This window comes from Heptranchias perlo, chromosome 10 (assembly GCF_035084215.1).
Source record: "Heptranchias perlo isolate sHepPer1 chromosome 10, sHepPer1.hap1, whole genome shotgun sequence".
NCBI lineage: Eukaryota > Metazoa > Chordata > Chondrichthyes > Hexanchiformes > Hexanchidae > Heptranchias > Heptranchias perlo.
The window spans coordinates 83662221-83680264 of record NC_090334.1 but is presented as its reverse complement, the minus strand read 5'-3'; the positions used below and the strand labels follow the sequence as shown (position 1 = coordinate 83680264).

Genomic DNA, 18044 nt, shown 5'->3' with positions numbered 1-18044 from the left:
GGCCATTCGGCCCCTCGAGCCTGCTCCGCCATTCAATCAGATCATGGCTGATCTTCTACCTCAACTCCACTTTCCCGCCCGATCCCCATATCCCTTGATTCCCTTAGTTTCCAAAAATCTATTGATCTCAGGCTTGAATATACTCAACAAGTGAGCATCCACAGCCCTCTGGGGTAGAGAATTCCAAAGATTCACAACCCTCTGAGTGAAGAAATTTCTCCTCATCACAGTCCTCAATGTCCGACCCCTTATCCTGAGACTATGCCCCCTATTTCTAGACTCTCCAGCCAGGGGAAACAGTCTCTCAGCATCTACCCTGTCAAGCTCCCTCATAATCTTATATATTTCAATTAAATCACCTCTCATTCTTCTAAACTCCAGAGAGTATAGGCCCATTCTACTCAATCTCTCCTCACAGGACAACCCTCTCATCCCAGGAATTAATCTCGTGAACCTTCATTGCATCGTCTCTAAGGCAAGTATATCCTTCCTTAGATAAGGAGACCAAAACTGTACACAGTACGTCAGGTCTGGTCTCACCAGAGCCCTATATAATTGCAGCAAGACCTCCTTACTCTTATACTCCAACCCCCTTGCAATAAAGGCTAACGTGCCATTTACCTTCCTAATTGCTCGCTGTACCTGTCTGTTACCTGTCTGTGATTCATGTACAAGGACACTCAATCCACCTCACTATCATCATTTCTTAGTCTCTCACCTTTTAAAAAATATTCTGTTTTTCTATTCTTGCTACCAAAGTGAATAACCTCACATTTCCCCACATTATACTCCATCTGCCACCTTCTTGCCCACTCACTTAACCTGTCTATATCCCTTTGCAGACTCTTTGTGTCCTCCTCACAGTTTACTTTCCCACCTGGCTTTGTATCATCAGCAAACTTGGATACATTACACTCAGTCCTTTCATCTAAGTCATTAATATAGATTGTAAATAGCTGAGGCCCAAGCACTGATCCTTGCTGCACCCCACTAGTTACAGCCTGACAACCTGAAAATGACCCGTTTATCCCTACTCTCTGTTTTCTGTCCATTAATCAATCCTCTATCCATGCTAATATATTACCCCCAATCCCATGAGCCCTTATCTTGTGTAACAACCTTTTATGTGGCACCTTATCGAATGCCTTTTGAAAATCCAAATATATCCATCCACTGGTTCCCCTTTATCTACCCTGTTTGCTACATCCTCAAAAAACTCTAATAAATTTGTCAAACACTATTTCCCTTTCATAAAATCATGTAGACTCTGCCTAATCATATTATGATTTTCTAAGTGCCCTGTTACCACTTCCTTAATAATGGATTCCAGCATTTTCCTGATGCCTGATATCAGGCTAACTGGCCTGTAGTTCCCTGTTTTCTCTCTCCCTCCTTTCTTGAATAGCGGGGTTACATTTGCTACCTTCCAATCCGCTGGGACCGTTCTAGAATCTAGGGAATTTTGGAAGATCAGAACCAATGCATCCACTATCTCTGCAGCCACCTCTTTTAGAACCCTCGGATGTAGGCCATCAGATCCAGGGGATTATCGACTTTTAGTTCCATTAGTTTCTCCAGTACTTTTCCTCTACTGATATTAATTACGTTAAGTTCCTCACTCTCATTAGACCCTTGATTCCCCATTATTTCTGGTATGTTTTTTCTGTCTTCTACTGTGAAGTCAGATACAAAATATTTGTTGATATCCCTTTGCAGACTCTCTGTGTCCTCCTCACAGCTTACTTTCCCACCTAGCTTTGTACCGTCAGCAAACTTGGATACATTACACTCGGTCCCTTCATCTAAGTCATTAATATAGATTGTAAATAGCTGAGGCCCAAGCACTGATCCTTGCAGCACCCCACTAGTTACAGCCTGTCAGTCTGAAAATGACCAATTCATCCCTACTCTCTGTTTTCTGTCCGTTAACCAATCCTCTATCCATGCTGATATGTTACCCCCAACCCCATCTGCCCTTATCTTGTGTAACAGCCTTTTATGTGGCACCTTATCGAATGCCTTTTGAAAATCCAAATATACGACATCCACTGGTTCCCCTTTATCTACCCTGCTAGTTACACCCTCAAAAAACTCTAATAAATTTGTCAAACACGGAAGGAGGAGCAAAGTGGAGGGAGAAGGATGGAGGAGGAGAGTGAAGGAATGAGGAGGAAGGTATAGCAGAGCGGAGGGGCTCGCTGAGAATCTGAAGGATTAATGGAATTTTTTTTCCCAGAATGGATGAGGGGGATGGAAGTCCGAGGTTGGAATCCTGCCAAGGGATTTGTTTAGTTGGAGCGAGGGCCGTATGTTACATCCCCTGCTTTGGATAGGAAGGACGGTTTTAAATTAAAAAACCGACAGGTTGAAAAGATTTGAAAAATGTGCAGAGGCTCCCGTTCATTGCGATTCCCCCATCTCCTTGATCGACTTTTGTTTCATTAAGCAAGTAAAATAAAAGCTTCCAGTTGGAGAAGACTATTTTTTAAAAGAGATTTTCTTTACTCACTGGAGTTGAGGAGGACCATGGCCTTGAGGCAAAGATACTCCTCATGTTGGAGTTTCAATTCTCTGAACCTTGATGTTGCTGCCAATAACATGTCAAAGATTTCCAGAATGCCTTCCACACATTGCCCTTCATCCCTGGAGACATGGAGAAAAAACAATTAGCGGAGATTTGATGAGGTCGAGGTCCTGGTCTCTCTCATTGTCCCTCCTCTTCGCAAAATCACTGCCTTCTGCTGGGGTTCAAGTTCACCCTCAAGCTCCCCCCTCCCCCCATCTCCCTGGTAACAAATGTCTATTCTTAACGGCAATGGTAGTGTAGTAAGAAGAAAGGACTTCCATTCACATTTACAGCCAATGAAGTACTTTTTGAAGTGCAGTCACTGTTGTAATGTAGGAAACGCGGCAGCCAATGTGTGCACAGCAAGATCCCACAAACAGCAAAGAGATAAATAACCGGATAATCTGTTTTAGTGACACTGGTTGAGGGATAAATATAGGCCAGGGCACGGGGAGAACTCCCCTGCTCTTCTTCGAAATAATGCCATGGGATCTTTTACATCCAACTGAGAGGGGGCAGGCGGGGCCTCGGTTTAACATCTCATATGAGAGACGGCCCCTCCGACTGTGCAGCACTCCCCTCAGTACTGGCACTGGGAGTGTCAGCCTGGATTCTGTGCTCGAGTCTCTGGAGTGGGATTCGAACCCACGACCGTCTGACTCAGAGGTGAGAGCGCTGCCCACTGAGCCACGGCTGACACCTGATAGAGTGATGCTTCGCTGGGTTGAACAGCTTGCTGACACGAATGGGCCAGGAATTTCCTCAGAATTGCTTCCGTTCTGCCATCCTAACTTCACCGGAATTGTGGCAGCAACCCCATTTCACTTGCGTAAACGGGATTTCCAGCAAAGGTGTGAAACTGGAACAAACGCAGCTCCCAGGAAAATTACGGCCATTGCCCCAGCTCAAATATGAAGAATGGCCATTTGTTTGAGGTGCCAGAAGGCCAGATATGTACACACACACTCCACCCACGTACACACACCACGCACACACACACCACGCACACAACACACATGTACACACACTCACCACACACACTCGCACCACACAAACACACACATGCACACACCACACACGCACAGACACACACACGCACCACACATGACACACGCACACACCACACCCACACATTCACACACATGCACTTGGAGCTGGAACCCTGGCTTCTCTAGCCCTGGGCCGCCATAGTAGTTAAAGAGGAGAGGTGTGAAATATTGGATAAGGTAAACATAACGAGAGAGGAAGTACTGGAGGGACTGGAATCCTTGGAAGTTGATAAGTCACCAGGGCCAAATGGATTGTTTCCTGGGCTATTGAAGGAAGACAGGGAGGAAATAGCGGATGCTCTGAGGATCATTTTCCAATCCTCACTAGATACAGGGGAGGTACCGGAGGACTGGAAAACTGGAAACGTAGTACCATTGTTTAAAAAGGGTACGAGGGAAAGGCCAAACAATTATAGGCCGGTCAGTCTTACCTCGGTGGTGGGCAAACTATTAGAATCAATACTGAGAGATAGGATAAACTGTCACTTGGAAAGGCATGGTTTAATCAGGGATAGTCAGCATGGATTTATTCAGGGAAGGTCATGCCTTACAAATCTGATTGAATTCTTTGAGGAAGTGACAAGGAGGATTGATGAGGGTAGTGCAGTGGATGTTGTCTACATGGATTTTAGTAAGGCATTTGACAAGGTCCCACATGGCAGACTGGTCAGAAAGGTAAAAGCCCATGGGATACAGGGAAATGTGGCAAATTGGATCCAAAATTGGCTCAGTAACAGGAAACAAAGGGTAAAAGTCGATGGATGTCTTTGCGAATGGAAATCCGTTTCCAGTGGTGTGCCACAGGGCTCAGTGTTGGGTCCCTCGCTGTATGTGGTATATATTAATAATTTGGACTTGAATGTAGGGGGCATGATTGGCAAATTTGCAGATGACACAAAAATTGGCCGTGTAGTTGATAATGGAGAGGATAGCTGTAGATTCCAAGAAGATATCAATGGGTTGGTGGAGTGGGCGGAAAAGTGGCAAATGGAGTTCAACCCGGAGAAGTGTGAGGTAATGCACTTAGGGAGGGCAAACAGTAAAAGGGAAAACACAGTAAACGGGAATATATTGAGAGGGGTAGAGGAAGTGAGAGACCTTGGAGTGCATGTGCACAGGTCCCTGAAGGTGGCGGTACAGGTAGATAAGGTTGTGAAGAAGGCATACGGAATGCTCTCTGTTATTAGCCGAGGTATAGAATACAAAAGCAGGGATGTAATGATGGAACTGTATAAAACGCTGGTAAGGCCACAGCTGGAGTTTTGTGCGCAGTTCTGGTCACCACATTACAGGAAGGACGTAATTGCTCTGGAGAGAGTGCAGAGAAGATTTACAAGAATGTTGCCAGGGCATGAAAATTGCAGCTACGAGGAGAGATTGGATAGGCTGGGGTTGTTTTCCTTGGAGCAGAGGAGGCTGAGGGGAGACTTGATTGAAGTGTACAAAATTATGAGGGGCCTAGATAGAGTAGACAGGAAGTACCTGTTTCCCCTAGCGGAGAGTTCAAGAACTAGAGAACATAGATTTAAGCTGATTGGCAGAAGGGAACATGAGGAAAAACTTTTTTACCCAGAGGGTGGTGGGTGTATGGAATTCGCTGCCCGAATTGGTGGTAGAGGCAAGGACCCTCAACTCTTTTAAAAAGTACCTGGACCTGCACCTAAAGTGCTGTAAGCTGCAGGGCTACGGACCGGGTGCTGGAAGTTGGGATTAGAATGGGCACCTGGTTGTTCTTCGAGCCGGCACGGACACGATGGGCCGAATGGCCCCCTTCTGTGCCGTATCTTTTCTATGGTTCTATGGCTGATGGTAAGACTTTATTCACTCAAGGCTTTTACACACGCCTGAAGTCTGAACTCAATAATCGTCTCAAATTCATTGCAGCTGTACACGGACACTTTCCCAGCAAACTGTCCTCTCTCTCCACTCACTGCCGGTAAAGCCCTACAATTTGATGTAATTTTGCAGCACTTTCCTGAATAACATCCACTTACAATAAAAATAGCCAAACTCGCACTTCAATCCGTGACATTGAGGGTCGTAAATTTTAAAAGTGTAAAACGTGTGAAGCACCTTCATTCTCTCATTTTTCTGTCTCATATTTCTTCCTTATTGCTCCCTTCAATTAATCTGCATCATTGCCGTTCTCCATCCCTCACTAACAATTGGCCTGTTTCTCTCGATTTATCCTTACCGTTCTTCATCCTTCATTGTCACTCTACTCACTGCCTTCTCCTGTTCTGTCCTTTCACTCTGTCTCCTCCCAGTCTCTGCCTCCTTACCCTCCTGTTCTGTCCTTTTCTTTGCCTCTGTCTGTCTCATCCATCAGCTTCACAGGTTAAAAAGGCAAACGGGATACTTTCCTTTATTTTAAAATTCTCATCCTCGTGTTCAAATCCCTCCATGGCCCTCGCCCCCCCCTCCCTATCTCTGTAACCTCCTCCAGCCCTACAGCCCTACTCTGCGCTCCTCCAATTCTGGCCTCTTGCGCATCCCCGATTTTAATCGCTCCACCATTGGCGGCCGTGTCTTCAGCTGCCTCGGCCCTAAGCTCTGGAATTCCCTCCCTAAACCTCTCTCTTTCTCCTTTAAGATGCTCCTTAAAACCTACCTCTTTGACCATGCTTTTGGTCACCTGTCCTAATATCTCTTTATGTGGTTCGGTGTCAAATTTTGTTTGATAATCGCTCCTGTGAAGCACCTCAGGACATTTTACTACATTAAAGGCGCTATATAAATGCAGGTCGTTGTTACTGTCTCCTCTCCATTCTTTGGTTATTACCTTCTTCTTGTCTCCTTTTCTCCATTTTGGCCCCTAAAGCTTGTTCCGCCATTCAATTAGATCATGGACGTTCTGTATCTCAACTCCATTTACCCGCCTTTGATCCATGTCCCACTGGCAGCAGGGTCGGTAACCAGAGGACACAGATTTACGATAATTGGCAAAAGAACCAAAGGGCAGATGAGGACAAATTTTTTAGTGCAGCGAGTTGTGATGATCTGGAACGCACTGCCTGAAAGGGCGGTGGAAGCAGATTCAATAATAACTTTCAAAAGGGAATTAGATAAATACTTGAAGGGAAAAATTCCCTTCATGATTTTGGACATTTCTATCAAATCTCCTCTTAACCTTCTCTGTTCTAAGGAGAACAACCCCAGCTTCTCCGGTCTCTCCACATAACTGAAGTCCCCCATCCCTGGCACCATTCTAGTAAATCTCCCCTGCACCCTCTCCAAGGCCTTCACATCCTTCCTAAAGTGTGGTGCCCAGAATTGGACACACTACTCCAGCGGAGGCCTAAACCAGTGATTTGTAAAGGTTTAGCATAACTTCCTTGTTTTTGTATTCAATGCCCCTATTTACAAAGCCAAATGTATCCCATCGGCTTTCTTAATCACCGTATCAACTTGCCCCGGCACCTTCAAAGAGTTGCCACAATTTCGGGAATCAGTGGTGAAGAGCAAGGAGGAAAACGAAGACTGACGGGTAATAAATGTACACGGGCGGGGGGGGGGCGGGGGGCGAGGTCAGCTCGGCCCAGTCACTGAGAGAGCCCAGTGATGGAAGGGGAGGAACGTGGGTTACGCCGATATCAGCACGGTGAGGGGGGGACGGCAGAGCAGCTCGACACCGCAGGAAGCCACTCGGGCAGAGGCTGAGTGCGGAGAGGGTCCCGCTTACGGGAAGGGGTGGGGGTCAGATGTAATTCCCATCGTGTGCGTTGAGGTCTGACTGAGAGCTGAATGTGTTGGTGCAGCAGCAGGTGGGAAGGGTTTGGCTGGAGACGGGGAACGGGTCTCCGGCTGCGCGGTACTCAAGGTCACAACTGCCTGAGTGCAACAGTTCATTAAATTGATATCAGCTCAGTGGTTCGATGATGTTTCCACTCGTGGGGGAAACCAAAACTAGGGGCCAAGATAGTCGGTTATAAATCCAATCGGGAATTCAGGAGAAACTTCTTCACCCAGAGAGTGGTGAGAATGTGGAACTCGCTCCCACAAGGAGTAGTTGAGGTGAATAGTGTAGATACATTTAAGGGGAAGCTCGATAAACACATGAGGAAGAAAGGAATAGAAGGATATGGTGATAGGGTGAGATGGAGTAGGGAGGGAGGAGGGGGGGGTGGGGTGTTGGGGGAGGGGTGGGGGTGGGAGTGGGGTGTTGGGGGAGGGGTGGGGGTGGGAGTGGGGTGTTGGGGGAGGGGTGGGGTGGGAGTGGGGTGTTGGGGGAGGGGTGGGGTGGGAGTGGGGTGTTGGGGGAGGGGTGGGGTGGGAGTGGGGTGTTGGGGGAGGGGTGGGGTGGGAGTGGGGTGTTGGGGGAGGGGTGGGGTGGGAGTGGGGTGTTGGGGAACGGGTGGGGGAGGGGTGGGGGCGGGAGTGGTGGTGGGAGTGGGGGTGGGAGTGGGGGCGGGAGTGGGGTGTTGGGGGAGGGGTGGGGGCGGGAGTGGTGGTGGGAGTGGGGGTGGGAGTGGTGGTGGGAGTGGGGGTGGGAGTGGGGGTGGGATGACTGACTGGGATTGGGGACCCGGTTCCGTCACTCCTCGCCCCTCCCCCTCCCTCCGTGGACTGGCGAGATGACATCACCGGTTGGAAATGCCGAGGTCCCACTCCCATTGCACGGTGTTCTGAGGAACATGGTGGATAGACCAAGGTCCATCTGGTTCACCGTCTCCCACCCTGGTAGTCGCTGATACAATGATAATGGAGTAATCGACTAATCAGAGCAATCAATCTCGATCAGTGAGTCTCCAACAGACCCAGACATGAGGTGAGGAAAACCCCCAGTGGTGGAGAGCTCTGGGAACTGTAGGAAGACTGGCATTTCTATAGCGCCTCTCACAACCTCGGGATGTCCCAAAGCGCTTTACAACCAGTGAAGTACTTTTTGAAGTGTAGTCACTGTTGTTATGTAGGAAACGTGGACCAGCACCAGCAAACCACGAGACTCAGCCAATTGGCCATGGGTGCGTCTCGACAGCCCCCGACTCCTTCCATGACGCTGGTTAGACCAGCTGTCCGCCATTTAGCCTTGGCCAACTCTGGCCTCTTAATCCTGCCCCCTCTCCCTTCACCCCACCACTGGCGGCCGTGCCTTCAGCTGCCCGGGCCCGAAGCTCTGGAATTCCTTCCCTAAACCTCTCCGCCCCTCTCTCCTCCTTTAAGACGCTCCTTAAAACCTCTCTCTTTGACCCAGCATTTGGTCACCTGTCCTAGTATCTCCTTATGTGTCAAATTTTGTCTGGTAATCGTTCCTGTGAAGCGCCTTGGGACGTTTTACTTCGTTAAAGGCGCTATATAAATGCAAGTTGTTGTTGGGTGGAGTTCTGCCATTTTCCAGCTAGTGTTACGGCAGGAGACAAAGAGAATTCCTGTGGAATTCAAGGGACCTTATTGTCAGGAGACTATTGAGCTGTAGAGGGCATCACAGCTGGGCACAATCCTGTCCTCACCGATACCCACGGGCTTGTAGGGGAGGGAATGAAGTCACTGGAGGGACGTAGATTTGTGTGAAATACGTCAGAGGTGGGTTTTAAGGAGGGTCTTAAAGGAGGAGAGAGGGGCGGAGAGGTTTGGGGAGGGAATTCCGGAGCTTAGGGTCCGGGCAGCAGATGGCGCGTCCGCCAATGGTGGAACGAAGGGAGCGGGAGAAGGTACAAAGGTCAGAGTTGGAGGGATGCAGAGTTCCCACTTGGTCCGTTATGGATCAGTCCTGTCACACCCCGCGGGTAACACAATCAAGGACTGGGCCATCAGGGGGAGGTAGAAGGCAGAAAAACCCCCCCAGCAAGTGAGAAATACTGAGAGAGGCCCCCTGACTTTACGCTGACAGATTGACTACAATCCCTGTCCGACACTGACAATAGTTTGAAGCTATCAACAGAAAAAGGGTTTTATTAATTTCAGATGGTCTCTGCTTCGACTGCCAGCTATGGTTGCCAAACAGCCCTGTAAGTGATTAAAAAAAACTATTCTAAGCGTATAACAGACAAGCTGTTCCTCATTATCTGGTTTTCAAAATGACGACATTTAATTTTTTTTGGTTTTTGCTAATTTTCCTTTTCCTTATTCAAGGAGCCATTTTCTTCCTGCCGACACCTGGCGGGCTCGCTCTCGGGCCCGTGACACACACCACCGCCCCCGTACAGCTCGCTCTCGGGCCCGTGGGTTGTCAATGGCCGTCTGTCCCCCACTACCCCCACTCCCGGAGGCGCTGTCTCTCGGTCCCAGTGAGGAACCTGCCTCCCTCCCGTAACCCACCTGAGAGACAGGTGAAGCAGGCCAGGCCGTCGCCATGAAAACCGGGCCTAATCCTCCCCCACCCCCACCCGCCACCCGCCCTCCCTGGAAATATATACGGGGCGATGGCTGAAAGGTGAGAGGGCGAGGGATGCAAAAACCCAGCAGCACTGGATCGGAAGCCTGCAGTGGCAGGAAAGCTTTTAGTCGTGTAACGTCAGACACTGGTGGTGTCTCGGATGCTTGACTTAATGCTGGCAAGCTACTATTTATGGAAATGTTAATGTAACAGCCTGTACATTCATTAACTGCTCAGCAAGAACGCCTCGGCCCAACAGAAACACTCATTATTAAGCTCAACCCTTACTTAATGAGGTTGTGTAATTAAGATGGTTTTGTCTCAATAAATAAAGTTTCCTTTTTTACCGCAATTTGTGTTCCAAGTCAAACATGAATTTAAGGCCCAGGAGTTTGGTTGAGACATGTTCATTTTATTGATTCCGAAATGAACAAACTGTTCTTTTGGCATCAAAACAAGAATCGGATTTCAATTCAATCCCGTACACGAACTGCAATTTCATAATGTATCATGTAGCGAAGCTGGTTTTAAGAACATAAAGCCAGTTTGAAGGCATCGTGAGAGAGAGAGAGAGAGAGAGAGAGATAGAAAGAGACAGAGGCAGAGAGAGAGATAGAAAGAGACAGAGGCAGAGAGAGAGATAGAAAGAGAAAGAGGCAGAAAGAGAGACAGAGACAGAGACAGAGACAGGGCAGAGAGAGAGAGATAGAGAAAGAGGCAGAGAGAGAGAGACAGACAGAGAGAGAGACAGAGAGAAAGAGAGACAGACAGAGACAGAGTGACAGAGAGAGACAGACAGAGGGAGACAGAGAGAGTGAGGGAAACAGAGAGAGAGAGACAGAGATACATAGAGGGAGACAGAGAGAGAGAGAGAGAGTGAGAGACAGAGAGAGAGAGAGAGAGAGAGAGAGAGACAGAGAGAAACAGACAGATAGACAGAGAGAGAGAGAGACAGAGAGAGTGAGAGACAGAGAGAGAGACAGAGAGAGAGAAACAGACAGATAGACAGAGAGAGAGAGAGAGAGACAGAGAGAGAGAGAGACAGAGAGAAACAGACAGATAGACAGAGAGAGAGAGAGACAGAGAGAGAGACAGAGAGAGAGAGAGACAGAGAGAGAGACAGAGAGAGAGAGACTGAGAGAGAGAGAGACAGAGAGAGAGACAGAGAGAGAGAGACTGAGAGAGAGAGACAGAGAGAGAGAGAGAGACAGAGAGAGAGAGAGAGACTGAGAGAGAGACAGAGAGAGAGAGACAGAGAGAGAGAAACAGACAGAGAGAGAGAGACAGAGAGAGAGAGAGAGACAGAGAGAGACAGAGAGAGAGAGACAGAGAGAGAGAGAGAGACAGAGAGAGAGAGAGAGACTGAGAGAGAGACAGAGAGAGAGAAACAGACAGAGAGAGAGAGACAGAGAGAGAGAAACAGACAGAGAGAGAGAGACAGAGAGAGAGAGAGAGAGAGACTGAGAGAGAGACAGAGAGAGAGAAACAGACAGAGAGAGAGCGAGAGATCAATCGATAGATAGATTTGCCATCCTTGCAGATTTTGAACCAAACAAACATCAAAGCCCAGCTTTTATCTTGGGGCGTGAGGGCGGGCGTGAAGGGCGCCTGAGTGTGGGCATAAGAGCGGGCGAGAGCGGGTGGGATTGAGGCTTGGGCCTTTTTAACTCCTGGGCCTAATTTAAATGATCCCAGGCTGACATTGGGAACGAGGAAGAGGCCAGTGAGGCGTGAGCGGGATTTCGGGCCCTGAGCGTCACTGCCACAATCGCCAGTAACAATCACATCGCAGTCCGAATCACGTTATCACACCCCAACGTTTAAACAATAATGATGTCACCATGTCGCCATAAACACGGCAATTAAAATGGCGTCAGGAATGCAGTGGGCAGCAGGGTTAAAATCGAGCCTTTCCACTTTGTGCACCTTTGGAGTTAGTAAAAAGGGACCAATCGTACTCAGAATGGTTGGGTCCAGGCTGGCACCAGGACAGGTTTTCACCCAATGGGTTGGGTCCAGGCTGGTACAGGGGTGACTACCCACCATTCTGTCCAGAGATTCAGACGATGCTCTCGGTCTCCTTCTCTCGGTCTGCTTGTTCCCAGGTTGCCTGGGTTGAGCTGCGCTCCGCTTTCCCTCAGTCTCTACTGGCGGTCTCTCTCTCTCCGACGCCAACACCGATTGATCAAGAACTAACGACTGACGCAGGAAGGCCGCAGCTACAAACCCTACCAGACAGGTGCTGGCGGCATTTTACTCGTCTCGTACCAGACTAGTACAAACAAAAAAAAAAATGAGGGAGACTGAAGTAAAATGGAGGTGGGGTCATGGGGTGTGGGCACAATGTGAGATTGGCAGGAGCGCGGTGGCAGGTGGACGGGGCCCAGTCTTTCAATGGGGGGGGTCCGGGAGCTGGAAAGACAACAGTATCAGAACAAATGAGTGAACTTTGACCTCACGCAGTATGTTTTGGCAACTTCCATTTTGGGTTGATTCCCTACAGTTAACCGTTAACCATTAACAGCTGTTCCTGTTCTCTGCTCAATATTGATTTTCTTTTTTTTTAAAATGTCTCACTTTCCTTTTTAAATGTAACCGGGCAAAGTGTAAATTGGACAAGTTGTTTTTCCAGCTCTCTCCAGTCCCTCATTTGTCAAGTGTAACATTGCATTAAATTGACTTCTGTGAGTACTTAACCACGAGAAGCTGGGATTCTGCTGCACTCCTTTAATACTTAAACTCAAGTTAAGACACAGGACATTGACGTAAGTCTGGATTTAACTCAACTGAAATATCCATTCAGCTCCTTAAAAGCATCTCAGCTTTCACACTGAGTGGATTTTAATCTCCCAACGTTCTCCCTTCTCTCCTTCCTGAAGGCACTGACTTGTGACAGGCAGCTTTCTCACACAAAGGGACGCAGAAATCTGGCACTCTCTCCCCGAAAATGGCCGTGAATGCTGGGGGACAACTGAAATTTAAGACTGAAAGATAGATTTTTTTATTAGAATTGTACAGCACAGAAGGAGGCCATTCGGCCCATCGTGCCTGTGCTGGCTCTTTGATAGAGCTATCCAATTAGTCCCACTCCCCTGCCCTTTTCCCATTGCCCTGCAAATTTTTCCTCTTCGAGTATTTATCCAATTCCCTTTTGAAAGTTATTATTGAATCTGCTTCCACCGCCCTTTCAGGCAGCGCATTCCAGATCATAACAGCTCGCTGTGTAAAACAAAATTCTCCTTATCTCACTTCTGGTTTTTTTGCCAATTATATTAAATCTGTGTCCTCTGGTTACCGACCCTCCTGCCACTGGAAATAGTTTCTCCTTATTTACTCTATCAAAACCCTTCATAATTGTGAGGTACCTAATAATCAATATTGGGTAAGAGTATAGAGGGATACGGAACCAAGGCAGGTAGATGGAGTTAAGATACAGATCAGCCATGGACTAACTGAATGACAGAACAGGCTCGAGGGGCTGAATGGCCTCCTCCTGTTCCTATGTAACAAGCTCGAGGGGCTGAATGGCCTCCTCCTGTTCCTATGTAACAGGCTCGAGGGGCTGAATGGCCTCCTCCTGTTCCTGTGTAACAGGCTCGAGGGGCTGAATGGCCTCCTCCTGTTCCTATGTAACAGGCTCGAGGGGCTGAATGGCCTCCTCCTGTTCCTGTGTAACAGGCTCGAGGGGCTGAATGGCCTCCTCCTGCTCCTATGTAACAGACTCGAGGGGCTGAATGGCCTCCTCCTGCTCTTATGTAACAGGCTCGAGGGGCTGAATGGCCTCCTCCTGCTCCTATGTAACAGACTCGAGGGGCTGAATGGCCTCCTCCTGCTCCTACGTTAATAATTAATGCGAGTTGCTGTCGCCCTCACCTGACAACCAATCAGGGACTCTTCGCATAGGAAGAGGTCACTGGACAGCGATGACAAGCTCATTATTGTCCTTCCCAAGCCCAGGGGTCCTGATGCCAAATTCAGACCCTCATCTGCTCCCCTGGTTGGGATTAGCTGACTCGGAACAGAACGTGGATCAAGCCTGGGGACCCCCTTGGCCCGTGGGGCTCGGGACAACATTGGGTAGAGTTCAGACCCCCACTGAACTCTCAGAAGAACAATACTGTAGGCGGAGTATGATGTGGTGACATCAGTGTAAGGTATCAGGGCACTGGAACACATGACCTCCGTCCTTGGAGATCCTGACATTAGGTGTCAGCCATGGCTCAGTGGGTGTCATCGAGTTAACTCAAAACTACAGCACAGAAACAGGCCATTCGGCCCCACAGGTCTGTGCTGGTGTTTCTGCTCCACACGAGCCTCCTCCCTCCCGACTCCATCGCACCCTATCAGCATATCCTTCTATTCCTTTCTCCCTCGTGTGTTTATCGAGCTTCCCCTTAAATGCATCTATGCTATTCGCCTCAACTACTCCTTGTGGGAGCGAGTTCCACATTCTCAACACACTCTGGGTAAAGAAGTTTCTCCTGAATTCCCTATTGGATTTACATAAGAACATAAGAAATTGGAGCAGGAGTAGGCCAATCGGCCCCTCGAGCCTGCTCCGCCATTCAATAAGATCATGGCTGATCTGATCCCAACCACAAAACTAAAGAACACACGAAGTAGGAGCAGGACCCGGCCACATAGCCCCTGGGCCCTCTCCGCCACCCACAGGGCCTTGACCGATCCGAACTCAGCTTCATGTCCAATTTCCTGCCCGCTCCCCATAACCCCTAATTCCCTTTACTTCTAGAAAACTGTCTATTTCTGTTATGTTTATGGCCCCTAGTTCTGGTCTCCCCCACAAGTGCAAACATCTTCTCCACATCTATCCTATCAAACCCTTTCAGAATCGTAAAGACCTCCATCAGGTCACCCCTCAGTGTTCTCTCTTCAGCCTTTCATGGTATCACGCTCGCCTCTGAGTCAGAAGGTCGTGGGTTCGAGTCCCACTCCAGAGACTTGAGCCCAGAATCCAGGCCGACACTCCCAGTGCAGTACTGAGGGAGGGCTGCACTGTCGGAGGGTCAGTACTGAGGGAGTGCTGCACTGTCGGAGGGTCAGTACTGAGGGAGCGCCGCACTGTCGGAGGGTCAGTACTGAGGGAGTGCTGCACTGTCGGAGGGTCAGTACTGAGGGAGTGCTGCACTGTCGGAGGGTCAGTACTGAGGGAGCGCCGCACTGTCGGAGGGTCGGTACTGAGGGAGCGCCGCACTGTCGGAGGGTCAGTACTGAGGGAGTGCTGCACTGTCGGAGGGTCAGTACTGAGGGAGTGCCGCACTGTCGGAGGGTCAGTACTGAGGGAGTGCCGCACTGTCGGAGGGTCAGTACTGAGGGAGTGCTGCACTGTCGGAGGGTTAGTACTGAGGGAGTGCCGCACTGTCGGAGGGTCAGTACTGAGGGAGCGCCACACTGTCGGAGGGTCGGTACTGAGGGAGCGCCGCACTGTCGGAGGGTCAGTACTGAGGGAGTGCTGCACTGTCGGAGGGTCAGTACTGAGGGAGTGCCGCACTGTCGGAGGGTCAGTACTGAGGGAGTGCCGCACTGTCGGAGGGTCAGTACTGAGGGAGTGCTGCACTGTCGGAGGGTTAGTACTGAGGGAGTGCCGCACTGTCGGAGGGTCAGTACTGAGGGAGTGCCGCACTGTCGGAGGGTCAGTACTGAGGGAGTGCTGCACTGTCGGAGGGGCAGTACTGAGGGAGTGCTGCACTGTCGGAGGAGCGGTACTGAGGGAGTGCTACACTGTCGGAGGGGCAGTACTGAGGGAGTGCTGCACTGTCGGAGGAGCGGTACTGAGGGAGTGCTACACTGTCGGAGGGGCAGTACTGAGGGAGTGCTGCACTGTCGGAGGGTCGGTACTGAGGGAGCGCCGCACTGTCGGAGGGTCAGTACTGAGGGAGTGCTACACTGTCGGAGGGGCAGTACTGAGGGAGTGCTGCACTGTCGGAGGGGCAGTACTGAGGGAGTGCTACACTGTCGGAGGGGCAGTACTGAGGGAGTGCTGCACTGTCGGAGGAGCGGTACTGAGGGAGTGCTGCACTGTCGGAGGGGCAGTACTGAGGGAGTGCTACACTGTCGGAGGGGCAGTACTGAGGGAGTGCTGCACTGTCGGAGGGTCAGTACTGAGGGAGCGCCGCACTGTCGGAGGGTCAGTACCGAGGGAGCGCTGCACTGTCGGAGGGTCAGTACTGAGGGAGTGCAGCACTGTCAGAGGTGCCGTTTTTCAGGATGAGACATTAAACCGAGGCCCCGTCTGCCCCCTCAAGTGGACGTAAAAGATCCCACGGCCACTATTTCAAAGAAGAGCAGGGGAGTTCTCCCCGGTGTCCTGGCCAATATTTATCCTTCAGCAGATGATTTGGTCATTATCACATTGCTGTCTGTGGGATCTTGCTGTGCGCGAATTGGCTGCCGTGTTTCCTACATTACAACAGTGACTACACTTCAAAAGTACTTCATTGGCTGTAAAGCGCTTTGGGACGTCCTGAGGTTGTGAAAGGCGCTATATAAATGCCAGTCTTTGTATCGTCCTTGCTCCTGTTGCTCTGCGCTCTCGATTCCAGCCACTGGGAAGCTAAGCATCTCCCTAAAGGGGCTGGTGGAGTGACAAATGATAGGGAGGGTTAGGACTGGATACAGATGGCCACCCCCCTGAGCGGTAATAGCCAAGGCCTGGGCAGCAGGAGGTTCCAGGCCCAGAGACACTTGGAGAAAGGAGAAAGCAAACAAATCATTTCTCCCTCACCTGTCCAGAATGAGATCTGGGGCGAAAAGGAGTTTGCCAGGATATTCAATCGATCTCCACATCAGGCCCACCATTAAAACCTCCAGCCAGCAACACTCCAGCAACTGCACCTGGTCGTGCAGATCAAGTCCAACGAAACCTGCAGAGAACAAGACAAGATTCAACATTCACTTCCTGCTGCCCCCGTATCCTAACTCGCACCCAGTCCCGTTCACCCATCACCCCCCTGTGCTCGCTGACCTACATCGGCTCCCGGTCCGGGAACACCTCGATTTCAAATCCCTCCACCGCCTCGCCCCCTCCGTGTCTCTGTAACCTCCTCCAGCCCTACAACCCTCCGAGATCTCTGCGCTCCTCCAATTCTGGCCTCTTGCGCATCCCCGATTTTAATCTCTCCACCATTGGCGGCCGTGCCTTCACCTGCCTCGGCCCTAAGCTCTGGCATTCCCTCCTTGAACCTTTCCCCCCTCTCTCCAACTTTAAGACGCTCCTTAAAACCTATCTCTTTGACCAAGCTTTTGGTCACCTGTCCTAGTACTTCCTTATGTGGCTTGGTGTCAAATTTTGTTTGATAATCGCTCCTGTGAAGCGTCTTGGGACGTTTCACTATGTTAAAGGGACTGTCCCATCAAACACTCCCAGGGCAGGTACAGCACGGGTTAGATACAGAGTAAAGCTCCCTCTACACTGTCCCGTCAAACACTCCCAGGGTCAGGTACAGGGTTGGATACAGAGTAAAGCTCCCTCTACACTGTCCCATCAAACACTCCCAGGGCAGGTACAGGGTTAGATACAGAGTAAAGCTCCCTCTACACTATCCCATCAAACACTCCCAGGGCAGGTACAGCACGGGTTAGATACAGAGTAAAGCTCCCTCTACACTGTCCCATCAAACACTCCCAGGGCAGGTACAGCACGGGTTAGATACAGAGTAAAGCTCCCTCTACACTGTCCCATCAAACACTCCCAGGGCAGGTACAGGGTTAGATACAGAGTAAAGCTCCCTCTACACTGTCCCATCAAACACTCCCAGGGCAGGTACAGCACGGGTTAGATACAGAGTAAAGCTCCCTCTACACTGTCCCATCAAACACTCCCAGGGCAGGTACAGCACGGGTTAGATACAGAGTAAAGCTCCCTCTACACTGTCCCATCAGACACTCCCAGGGCAGGTACAGCACGGGTTAGATACAGAGTAAAGCTCCCTCTACACTGTCCCATCAAACACTCCCAGGGCAGGTACAGCACGGGTTAGATACAGAGTAAAGCTCCCTCTACACTGTCCCATCAAACACTCCCAGGGCAGGTACAGCACGGGTTAGATACAGAGTAAAGCTCCCTCTACACTGTCCCATCAGACACTCCCAGGGC

General features: G+C 50.0%; 1 protein-coding gene across 1 annotated transcript in view; it reads right to left on the bottom strand.

The window, feature by feature from the left end:
- Positions 1-2501: 2501 nt before the first annotated feature.
- The window catches only part of LOC137326739 (estrogen receptor beta-like), a 156440-nt gene continuing 140897 nt past the window's right edge, over positions 2502-18044 (bottom strand). The window contains exons 6-7 of the mRNA XM_067992111.1: positions 16674-16812; positions 2502-2643 (exon numbers count right to left, since the gene is read on the bottom strand). Of these exons, the coding sequence (XP_067848212.1) occupies positions 2502-2643; positions 16674-16812 (281 nt within the window). The remainder of the gene's footprint in view (positions 2644-16673; positions 16813-18044) is intronic.